This window comes from Micromys minutus, assembly GCF_963924665.1.
Source record: "Micromys minutus genome assembly, chromosome: 5".
NCBI classification, from domain to species: domain Eukaryota; kingdom Metazoa; phylum Chordata; class Mammalia; order Rodentia; family Muridae; genus Micromys; species Micromys minutus.
In genome coordinates this window covers 24,730,080-24,742,358 of record NC_137974.1, presented here as the reverse complement: position 1 = coordinate 24,742,358, position 12,279 = coordinate 24,730,080, and the positions used below count along the sequence as shown (strand labels likewise).

The window sequence follows — 12,279 nt, the reverse complement described above, 5'->3', positions numbered from 1 at the left end:
AGCCCAGGAAGCAAACTGAAAAGAAATCAGAAGTATACATATTAAATTTACTGAGCACCATGGATATTAATCCTGACAAAATACATTCAACAGCTCACAAAAAGTTCACCCCAAATGGAATCCTCTTGGGGTTAGTTTATAGTTCATAAAGGAGAATCAATCCTGTACGTTTTCTCAGATGATCCTGAAACCAACCCTGGAAGCTGGGGAGGTAACGCACTGCTGCTATCATTTTTTCGAGGAAGCAACGTATGCACGGAAGTTAAGCGGCATATATGAACCAGCCAACCATTTACCATCTATGAGTGAGCGCTGGTCCAATCTGATTACACTAAACACAAGTTTCCAACCAAACGCCGACTTCTAGTTGACGTTTTCTTTTTTCGTGATCTCAAGACTAAACAGTATGAACCTCCTCCGGATACCCAAGTAATTCCATAAAGAACTGTAATATTACTATTGGCACGTTAGTCTTCCTTTGAACAGGATGATTGACAGGGTGGATCCAGGTGGGGATTTAAACTACTTTTTCCTCAAGACCACTCCCCCTCTAGGACCCAAAGGCACGCTGCATTCCTTCCAAAGAGGATTACAGCCGGAGGGGGGGCATAAAAGAAGAAAATAGTTTACTTTTTGGAAGATCAAAGTTGAGCGGGCTCCCTCGGTAACAGCAGAGACGTCACTTCCAGCGACCATTCAGTTTCCAGGCGCCCCTCTCTCTGCTCCCCTTCACACCTAGGCGAGCGCACAGACACGTTGGAGCCAGGAAACCAGAGCGGCCCAACTCGAGACGGGGGTCCAGGCCTGGGGCCGCGGAGGACGCACCTACATTCGTGGGCAACGTGGAAATTCTAGCACCTCCCGCAGAGCCCACCGCAGGCGCCGACTCTTTAACTCCCTCCGTGCTCTCCGGCCAACCAGGGCGCGGGGCGGGGAGAGGCCACCGGCCAATCGCGTCTTGCCGCCGTCCGCGAACCAGCCAATGGCGTCGAGGCGGCGGGGTGAATTCGAACGCCAACTCCTCGCTGTACGTTCCGCGCAAGGGAACGAGGCTCTAAATTCAAATCAACGCGGTCTGGCGTCTGCGCCCTGCGCGAGGGGGCGGGGCTTGGGCGGCGGGGGCGGGGCGGCGTGAGCGCGGCCGCGCGGTGAGACGGCGAGGCCGGGCGGCGGGCGCTCCAGTTCCGGGTCAGGCCTTCTCCCACCGGTCGGGGGCTTCTCCCCATGGCGAGCGGTAGCGGCGCGGGCGCGGGGGCCTCGGCCAACCTGAACGCGGTGAGGGAGACCATGGACGGTGAGTGTGAGTGCGCGTCGCGCTCGTTTTCCCGGGCCTGAGCTTCCCGGCGCCGAGCCCCGGGTGGGGGCGTCGTAGCGGTCCCCGCGTCGACCTCCGCGGTGTCCTGCGAGGGGACCGGGTAGGGACCCGCCGCGACCTCGAAGCTGGCGGCCCCAGAGCGCCGGCCTTCCGCTGCGGCGTAGTTTGGCGCGTGCGGGGCGTTCTGGCCTCGCGTCCGCTGCCTGCGCGCCCAGCCTGGCTCCACGCGACCCCGCCTTCTGCTCCCTGGCGCGTGCTCGTGGCACCGGAGAAGCCTGAGACTGAGGTCCCGGGCGAAAGGGGTCGTGGACCTGCGGTCACCGCTCAGTCCCTGCCGTTTCAGCAAGGAGCCGTTTGTTTCCAGTGTCTGAGCGCGTCTTCCCGTCACCATCTCCCACTCCTTAGACCGGGCGACACGGGTGACCGCTGTTGTGGGTGTGTCCACGCCCGCTGTCAAATAGGTAGAGCGCTCCCACGGGTACACAAATAAGTCTCGGAGTTGCCTTCTCTCTGCTATGGTTCTGCAGCTTCGTACCTCCCGGACCCAACTCTTCGAAAATAACAACTAGCCGTGGTTATTTTCTTTATAAAAACAAAGTCGTGGCTCCGAAGGAGATTGTGGGTATTTAAAATAAGACAGCCAGATAAAGTGTGTATCAAGTGATCAGTTTTGTTTTGTTTTGTTTCTTTTGCGTTAGCTGCCATCCGCTTTGCAAGCATCTTTGTCTTCATCTTACTCGTTTCCATCTACATGTGGTGCAATAAGTCTGTTTTGCCTGTGGCTTTCATGTTTCTAGGGGTTACCTCCTCAGCATCTTAAAAGATAACCTTTAGAAAGTGTCGCCGTGAACGCCCACCTTCTTATCTTGCCCCATCTGATAGAACCTTTGGAATGTCCTGATCTTTGATCACTGCTTTCATTTTTAAAGAATGAAACTGTTAGAAGCTTTTAATTTTTTTCCTCCCGCCTAGTCGGTGTTTGCTACATTGCTCCTTTTCTGTCTCCAGCCTGTTTTGTTTTCATCCTAGATGTTCTGCGGCTTATTGTTTTGTAGAGTAAATTTATGTACACAAGGGTACCATTGTGGGTTTGGTGTTCTGATGTTCTGAGACAGACTCTCGATGTATAGCCTAGAGTGACCTCAAATTCTGAGCCTTCTCTTACTGCCTCTGGACTGTCCATGGAGTGCTAGTTGCACCAGTGTGTCTCCTAGTGTCAGAAGAGGAGAACTGGTCAAGTTCTTGCTGTAAAGTAAAAACCAGAGAAGTTTGTTTGCTTTGATTTTTAATGAATGAGTAAGTTAATTACCATAGGATGCTCACACTTGCTGTTAGTTCAAAGACAAAGGTCTCAAAGGGCACTTTTGTCTTTTTTTTTTTGTATTTAGCTTTCTATAAATTGTTTGCTTTTTTGTTTGTCTATTTTGTTGTTTGCTTTTTATTTTAAAATTCACCTCAATAGCTGAGCAATTCAGTGATCTATCTTTACTTTTTATGTGAACCTGGATACATCTATCCCCTCTCATAATACTTGCATATTGTTACTGAGCTGGCTCTTGAGACCTCTTTCCCATGGCTCCAATTCCTCTCTCCTACAGGAGCCTCTTACTCTCCCAGTCTTCTTCCTCTCAGTGGTGGATATCTCAGCCTGTTCTCTATTCTGCCCAGCTAGTAGATGATCAGCATGTGTGAGGTTTTAGTGCATTTAAGTCATTGTATGAGAACCAGCGTGAGGGGCAGAAAAATGGCTCAGCGGTTAAGAACACTCACTGACTGCTCCAGAGGACCCTGGTTCAATTCCCAGCACCCATATGGCAGCTCACAACTGTAACTCCAACATCTAACAATCTCACACAGACATACACACAGGCAAAAACAGCAATGTACATAAAATAAAAATAAATCAATTTAAGAAAAGAGAATCAACATGAAGTTTCAAAGTTTGAACCCTGTCTCATCCTTTGATAGCAGTTTTCCTTCAAGCTTGGATGTATTTCTCCTAATCATTTTGGTCGTTTCAGATTCCTAGCTGTGACTTAAGCTTTTGCTGTCACTGTTTACTAGGTGAGTGGGACTCACCTGTAAAGTTTTCTTTTCAGTTGCTGAAGCAAGCAGGCATGTAATTAGTTTACACATGCCGTGGGAGGAAATTTGGTTTTCTCAGCCATACATACTCAAAAACAAGACAAGGAAACCTCCATTGATGAAAAAGAGGTTTTCTCTCTAAGGAGCAGAAGGGAACCACAGTGGGGTTTTGAGGGTTCTGAGGAAGCATGCTGCTCTGCCACCTTTCAGGCAGAAATGCACCATCTGCCATCACAGAGGTAGTGAAGCATCATCGGTGTCCTGAGCTAAGATGCTTCTATAACCATTTGTCCAGAGAGCTCCGGTCAGATTGAGAGGGTTGTCAAAGAGCATGTGAGCAAGAGGAGAAGAGTCTCCATCCAAATATCATAAAGTACCATAGGTAGACGAAAAAAGAGAAAGTCATTATAAATAATAGTTAGGAAATATAATGGTGGCAGGGTACCTGGTGGGCCCTGAGAAATCACACTATGCAATAGATCTTGTATAAATAAAGAAGGTTTACTTGGGGGAGGGGAGAGGAGTGAGGGCTTGGAGAATGGGCAGTGGACATAAAAACAGGCCCACAGACAGGAGCAGAGCCTTTAAGTGGGGACAGAAGACAGAAAAGGAGGAGATGGAAACAAAAAAAGACAGAGAGCAAGAAAGACTGAGAAACAAGAGAAATGAAGAGTGAACTGGGTGGTGAGCAGTCTTAGAGATCAGTGCAAAGAGCCTTAGTTAACACATTTAACCACCCAGACACCCACAGTAGGAGGGAACGCAACCCCATACTCTCACAGGGCTGAAAGACAATACCACTCTGCCAGCCAGGGTGGAAATCACAATTTGTACAGCAATGGGTAGTGTATGTGGAAAGGTCTTACTTTAGTAGCATCATCAGCTATTGACTAAGGTGCTTGGATTCTGCCCAACTGATTTGAAGAGTTAGACCTGAAAGAATCCGTTTCCAGGCAACTATATTTATTATAAGCTCAAGAATACTTAAAGAAAAATAAAATGTGTCCTTTACCCATAAAGTAAACTTACAATATCTGGCTTATAATCACTGGGTATATAAAATGGGAAAATTATGAGTTATAATAAAAAAATTTCAAATCATTAAGACAAACAAGAGCACAGGCACTACTGTGTTCCATAATCTAAAACCTAATACTGACATGGGGAGTATATTCTAAGACTCACATTGGACTTTGAGACATGAAAAGTAGGAAGTGAGTGGAAACAGCACCCTGGGATGGCTGTGGACCACCTGGGTCAGAAGCAGCCAGAGCTGACCTACTGGGTCAATGGACGCTGGGGTCTGCAAGTACTTGTGGGCAGTGTGGAGCCACTGAGATAAAAGATATCCACAGTGCCATATGGCTCATTGATACTGGACAGTGCAGGGTAAAAGGTTACCCCATTTCTTTTATTTACCACAACATTATGCAGTTATTTTTTAAGTTTTTAAGAATGAGGCACTATGTTGGGAAGATGGTTTATTAGATAAAATGCCATGCCAGTAAGCCTGACAACCTAGATTTGTTCCCCAGGACCTACATGGTACAAAGAGTGAACTATAAGTGGTTTTCAGACCTCTGCTTGTACACCGTGGTCAAGGGAGCCAAACACATGCATCAGTCAATAAAATTTTTTTTAAAGGCTGAGTGGGAAGCACATGCTGATTTCTTAATTCTGAGGTGCTAAATACTTACTAGATCAGTGCCTTGCTCATCACTGTCAGAGAAGCATCCTCATACAGGAAGTGAGAAAAACTAGAGGCCCACAGCCATATATTATACAGAGCTAGAGACCTTGGAAGACTCAAGTGGGATATTCCCATCAAAACCTTCTTAGAGCCCAGGGAACCTTATTGAAGAAGACTCCAAGAAAACAAGGCCCTCTTAACCAAAAAGAACAAAACTCACGTGAACTCACAGAGATTGAAGCATCAGGCACAGGGCCTGCGTGGATCCGCACCGAGCCGCTGTCTTCCAGTTTAGTGTTTTTTTTTCTTTTTTTTGTTTTGTTTTTTTTTTGTTTTAAGTGGGATTTCTGAATATCCAAATGAGTTGTCTCTGACTACTTCTGGTGCCTTTTTCTGAGCTCTTTTTCTTTTGTTTGTTTTCTAATGCTAATGGAGAAGAAATGAGATGCAGAAAGGAGGGGAGGAACCAGAAGGAGTAGAGGGAGAGAAACAGAAACCAGGAAAGGTTACGAAAATAATCTAGTAAAAGATTTTCTTTTAAAAGGATGAATGAAAAGAGTTGAGTTTCAAGTTATAAAAATCATGTCAAAAGTGTTTTCCACAAATTCTTTAACTTATCTTTTTAACTCTTCAGATTATAATTTGATTACTATGTTTTCTCTCTTCTTCCTTACGTACCATATTCTCCCATAGGCATAAACCTTCCCAGCCCTCCTTCAAGCTCATGATCTCTGGTGTTTGCTAGTTGTTATGGCAAGCATATGTATTTACATAAATATGCCTAAATAAAACCCGTTCAGTCCCTTAAAAAAGAACAAAAGTGCTACATGCTTTTTTATTTTTAGGTGTTTATGCTTTTTAAAAATTATATCTTTTAAAATTATATCTTTAAAAATCGTGTCTATATCTTTTTCAGTTCTGCTTGAGATTTCAAGAATTTTGAATACCGGTTTAGATATGGAAACACTGTCTATTTGTGTGCGGCTTTGTGAACAAGGGATCAACCCGGAAGCCTTGTCATCTGTTATTAAGGAACTTCGCAAGGGTACTGAAGCACTCAAGGTTGGATTTGCATGTTAGTGTGTTATAAATAAAAATACTGTATTTGGAAGTAACTAACTTCTAATGCTATCAGGAGAAAGTCTCAAGAACAGAAGCTACATGTTCAGACCACAAAATTATTGATAAACCATGTTATCTTTTCTTAGAAATTTCTCACTATTTTTAGATTTTTTTGTATTGATTAGAATTGAACCTCCTGCCAAATGTTAAGTTCAAGTTTTAATTCCTGGTACCAATGACTCTAACCATATTTGAAAAGAGGATCTGTATTCATCACAGATTACAGTGATCTCATACTGAGTTAGGGTGGCTTCTAATCCAGCAGTTAGATAAAGGAGATTTGAATGTAGATAAACAGAAAGAACACCACTGAGGACAAGAAGCCTGTGTGGTGGTGAGGTATCTCATCAACCTTGAATATTGGAATTTCACGTGATTGTTGTTAAACTTGTCAATAGTAAAATGGCTTCCCTTTTCTTTCTTCCAAGAAAATGGTACTATATAAAATATATAAGTTGCTTGTTTTTCACATTGTTGTTTGCCAAATAACCTATGATTTTTAAAATTTTCAATCTCTGATATTTATGTCTACTATAAAAAGGTAGACAAAATATACTTACAGAGTAAATATTGATTTAAAGATACAAAAAGGGCTGGGAAAATTGCTCCTTGAAATGCATCCAATAGAAGTCTGCATTCAGGAATGTGTATCCTAGAGCTGTGGGGGTGGGGTAGAGATAGGGTTCCTGGGGCTTACTGGCCAGTTGATGTAGATCAATCAATAAACTCTTCTAAGACCCTGTAAAACTAAGGTAGAGGGTGACTGGAAGACACCTGGTGCTGACTGTAGACAGACAAACAAGTAGATGATTATCACTGCCAACACTTCAGCCCCACTTCCCTCCACAGTCACTCTTCTTGTTCTCTTGCTCTCCCTGCCAGCATCCTGAGTTCTCAGCGGTTAAGACTACTCTTCCAGAGGTCCTGAGTTCAATTCCCAGCACCCACATAGTGTCTCACAACCATCTGTAATGGGATATAGTTCCCTCTTCTGCTTTGTCTGAAAACAGCAACAGTATTCACATGCATAAAGTAAATAAAATAAATCTTTTTTTAAAAAAAGGTAGACATTCATCAGTCTTACTAACTGAACTAGATGTCTAAAAACTACTTTGACTTTAAAAAAGTGTATGCTTCACTTAAATGGAATTTTACAATTTCCACTGGGTTCTTTCCTGTTATGCATATGGTGATCATTTATGTTGAATGCCACTGTAATGTGTTCCTTTTGTGCAAAAATGTTTCCATCCACAAATACACAGTTTCCCCTTTCTGTGCCAAGTAGATACTGAGTTGTGTTACTATGAGTCTTATTAGCGTTATCGTAGTTCATATCTCTTCATATTTGTACATGTGCAGTTGTTTACTTTTAAGTAAATGAATACCATAATACCATAAATACTTTTTTGCAAAAATAAAATAAATAAATAAAAAGAAGCAAAATTACAAATATGTTCACTGTTTCTCTATTGCTGGTATTCTTTATTTGTAGCTTAGTAAGTCTTTTTCATTTTTAATTCTGTCTTTGCACTACAATAAAACAAACCAATGAAGACCTTGGAAAACAAGATATGTATTAACCCATAAAGAAATAGTACATTTTACATAATCTCTATTATATAAATTACTCTTTCTGTTTGTAAAACAGTAAATTAAAAACATCTTGATACTACAACAGAAAATAAAAACCATTATATTTTTTTAACAATAAAACTAATTGATTTGTGCTGTGCTGTAGCTAGCTGTTTGTTAAATATGGTATAGTATTGGCTGTCTTAACCGTGGAATCTTCAATAATGGATCTTGCTCTCTCCTTCTAGGCTGCTGAAAACACAAGCTGACTTCCAGAGAATTCCTGATGAGCTATGTCAAGCTTGGCAAGAAAATGTGAAGATTCCAGTGTAATCAACATACAGAGTGACAGTGATGCATGCTGCGTAGAAAATGCTTTCTTTTTTAACAGAATTATAAAACCACTGCTGAGCGAGTCAGTGGGAAGTGGCTTAAGAGAGAACAAGCACGTGTGTTTCCATCACATCACGTGTGTTTACATCATGTCTTGTTAATGACCCCAACTTCATGGTGCTGCCGCGCTCTTATTCACGTATTCCTTATTTATGGCTCTGCTAGTCAAGGCTTTTCAAGACAGCATCTATCAGACATCAGTATCTGTCAGACATGCACAGCCGCTGTGCCTGGTGACACAGGGTCACAACATGAGATGTGCAGCAGTTAGGACTTGTTGACATTTCTATTATAAACCTTAATTTTGAATTGTTTAGGCATAAAACCTGTGGCTGTATGTTCCACTGAGCTGCAGAGCAATGGGATTTGAGCTGCCTACCGTTTGTGAAGTTTGCTTTTCTGTGTTTCACATCTTGTTTTTAAAAATAGGATCAAAAACATGACCTCTAATTATCTCCTTAACAGAATATTTAGTTCTTTATGTAGTTTTTGGCAGCTAAAAGTGTAAAGAAGATCATTTTTTTCCTTTTTTAATTATCATTTTTATTGGATATTCTCTATATTTCTATTTCAAGTGTTATCCCCATCCCCCATGCGTTCTTTCCCCTCCCCCTCTCCTAGCTTCCATGAAGATGCTCCCACTCCCAACTACCTACTCCCACCTCATCGACCTGGCATTCTCCTACACTGGGGGAAATGAGCCTTCACTGGACTAAAGGCCTTTTCTTCCATTGATGCCAGACAAGGCCATCCTCTGCTGCATGTGCAGCTGGAGCCATGGATTCCTCCATGTGTGCTCATTAGTTGGAGCTCTGGGGGCTTGGTTGATTGATAATGTTCTTCCTATGGGGTTGCAAACTCTTTTAGCTCCTTCAGTCATTTCTCTAGCTCCACCATTGGGGTCCCAGAGCTCAGTCCGATGGATAGCTGCAAGCATCCTCATCTGTATCAGTATGGCTCTGGCAGAGCCTCTGCAGGGGGCATTCATATCAGGCTCCTATCAGTAAGCAAAAGAAGATAATTCTTATAGTGCCTAAAACTTAGAACTTTTAGAAACTTGGGTTTTGAAAAGAAATGCCAGGATTTGATTTAGCATATTTGTAGTTTGAACCACTTAAATCTAATGAGAACGGCTGACATTGCTGCTCTTGGAGAATGCTATACCCAGATAAAGATCTGCAAAATAACTCAGAGAGTGAAAACAGCAAGCATGCGAAATTCCCTTAATTTTATTGCATAAAATCAATAAGCTTACTAGTGAATCTTGAGTAGATATGAAGTCACTATACAGGTGGTATATTTCAACAAATTAATTCATATTTTCTGAAGAAGTAGTATTTCAGTTGTTCAACAAAAAGTAATGAACTATATACCAGTGAGCTTAAGTATTATTTGCAGATTTTTTTCTGTGATTATTTTTACCATTAAAGCTTTATCTCATCAAAATAATGGCCAAAGATAAATTCAAAAATGTTATGATGGTATTGGTTCTGTTCTTATTTCAAAACTTCAGTGGAATATTTTCACAAGCCTAGTATGTATTTAATCTGAATATTTTGATTCTTAAACTTTAAGTTTGATTCCATGCCAAACCTTTTTTTTTTAAATTTCAGACAAGCAAAGGTGATTTTAAAACCATTTTGTAATTAAGTACTGCTTCCTCTGTGCTCTTGAAGTAATCTCCTCTGTTGATCATAGCCCCTGCTCTCAGAAGGCTGAAGCAGAAGAATTGTGAATCCCAGGCCATCATGAGCTACATAGTCAACATAGTGAGACTGACCCTAACAGTTAAGGTCTTGGCTTGTCGCTATTTTGACTTTTTTTGATGTATGACATCTTTACTAAGTAAATTGAAAGGTCTATTACAGGCATCTCTTCCAAGTTGGGAGACAGTAAGACCATGTAAGAATCATTTGATTAGTGATATGAATATATTGTGTATTTTTTTAGAATCAAAAAGTACTTTCTCAAATTTCACAATTTGTATGTACTTCTAGACCATAGAATTGGTAATTTTATTTATGACTGTAGATTATGTTATGTGTGAAACAAAGTAGAAAATATGTCAAGGAAGGTTATGTTTATAGAGATCTTCCTCATTGTGCCACATTTTTAATTGTAAACATTTTTAATGAGTACATAAGTAATATTTAATAAACCAGTGGTACATGTTTGTTGCCAGTGACAAAAATAAAATCATTTTGTTATTGGCATGTTCTTTTGATATACTGTATATTTCTGTGAGTTCAGTTCTGTTTTTGAAGGTAGAATAAATATGAAGGGATTTACTCTGTATGAAAATGTTGATGGCTATATAATATACATTATATAATTACATCCTAACCCTTGAGTAGGGGTGAAATTTTTTTTTCCTGATATTGAGAGATAATAATTATATTAGTATTATTTGGCTTCAAAACTAAGTTGACAATTCAAATAAATGTAATATTGTTTTGTTCTTGTATATTTTAGCAGAGAGTTGTAAAATTTATTTGCATGTTCAAATATATGTGAACATTTCCCAATAACTGAACCAAATGTTTTAAACATTTAATTAAGAACCCAATTCCTTGTCCTCTCAGACTGAAAGAGCATTTAATTCCACATCCCTTCTACCAACCCAGCCATTTTTCTTCATACTGTCTATTAACTTAATTCTAGGAATCTTCTATAAGTTGAATTATATAATCTCTTTCCATTGTTGTATATTATTTCATATATCACTTGTCAAATATGCATTGTAATGAATATCTGTGCTGTGTTTTCCTTGTCTACACACTGGCCATGGGGGTTGTTGGGAATGATGCTGTGAACACCAGTGTCTTCAGATTCTTGCTTTGTAGCCTTCTGGGTGTATACAACAAAATGGAAGGGCAGACTAAATTAAGGACAGACTTGAGAGTGTTAGGATAGCACTGTAGGACTAAGTGCTTAACTTAGGATGATAGATCTCAGAAACATTAGAAAACGCTGGAATTCCGTGGAGAGTCATAGGGGAATGCACTAATGTAACTGACTGGGTTTCTGAACCTAGGGACACCAAATGGAAATCAAATTTTAACAAAACCTCTCTAAGGAAAGATATTAGCATATGTGTTAGGCATTATCCTTGCTGACCCTCTGAAGGCTCTCGACTGTGTTTTTCATTGTAGTATGTTTATGGTTATTTGCAAGTTATCGTTAGTTCCTGTCTGCCTGGGGGGGGGGATACAAGTGTAGGGATTTTGCTTTATTTTGTTCATTAATAGTCTAACTGTATTTTGAGCAATATGTAACATAGAGTAAGTACTCAGTAAATACATGTCAGACTGAATAGATAAACTGGACATCTAAAACTGAATCTACCATGTGCTTAATTTTTTTTTAATGTACAGAGAAATTGCTACCTACAAAGCACAAGCCTTAGAGACACATCTAGTTGTTTAATCCTTAGCCTTCCAGTAACTGCAAGAAGTAGCATCTTCAGCTTGGGATACATAACTTTTATGAGACAAGGTGGTATCTTAACAGGTAGCTAAAATATGGGTATAAGAGTCAAGATGGAAGCCTGGATGAGCTGGCTGGAGAGCCTCTCACTTAGAAACCAGCCCTCTCCTGGCTGAGCAGGAGTGATGGGACAGTGAAAGGAGCCCCGGGTCAGGTGCCCAAGCTGTAGTTGAGGTACTGAAGGAGGTCACACAGATGGGTGCTGACCTCTCAGAGATGCCTCTGATGAACCAGCTGTGATGGTCACCTGATGAATTTCTGTAGCATCTCAGATCATCCCTGCTTCTGCCTTGAGTTAGGTTAACAAAAGCTGCACCTGGGGGTACAAGTATGTTCTGTCACTTGGGAGACTGAAGCACGAGGAGAGCAAAACTGAAATGCACTTTCAAACTTATTATTATAGGATTTAAAGTGTTCATTTAAAAGGGGCAACTCACCCTCAAATGGCAGCCTCAGTTTGCTAAATGACAATAATGTCCATGAGAATAGAGCAGAACAAAGCCTTTATGGAGGTGTATTTGTCAGGGTCTTCTAGAGGCACAGAACTTATGGTAGTCTCTATACAGTAAACTTATGTTGGTGACTTAAGAGTCTGTAGTTCAATTCCTCAACAGTG

General features: G+C 41.0%; 1 protein-coding gene across 1 annotated transcript; it reads left to right on the top strand.

Annotated features, from left to right (window-relative positions):
- The first annotated feature begins 1,158 nt into the window (after positions 1-1,158).
- On the top strand, positions 1,159-10,840 carry MZT1 (mitotic spindle organizing protein 1). Its single transcript, XM_080916776.1, has 3 exons — positions 1,159-1,294; positions 6,007-6,152; positions 8,033-10,840. Exons 1-3 carry the CDS (start codon positions 1,225-1,227, stop codon positions 8,051-8,053), a joined length of 237 nt encoding a protein of 78 aa, XP_080772902.1. The 5' UTR covers positions 1,159-1,224; the 3' UTR covers positions 8,054-10,840.
- The last annotated feature ends 1,439 nt before the right edge of the window (positions 10,841-12,279 follow it).

What these genes read in the sequence shown, in the direction of transcription:
- MZT1 (XM_080916776.1), top strand. Translation starts at nt 1,225, where the DNA reads ATGGCGAGCGGTAGCGGCGCGGGCGCGGGGGCCTCGGCCAACCTGAAC. An exon ending in GGTGAGGGAGACCATGGACG is followed by an intron (nt 1,295 to 6,006) that starts GTGAGTGTGAGT and finishes TATCTTTTTCAG; the next exon opens with TTCTGCTTGAGATTTCAAGA. An exon ending in AGGGTACTGAAGCACTCAAG is followed by an intron (nt 6,153 to 8,032) that starts GTTGGATTTGCA and finishes CTCTCCTTCTAG; the next exon opens with GCTGCTGAAAACACAAGCTG.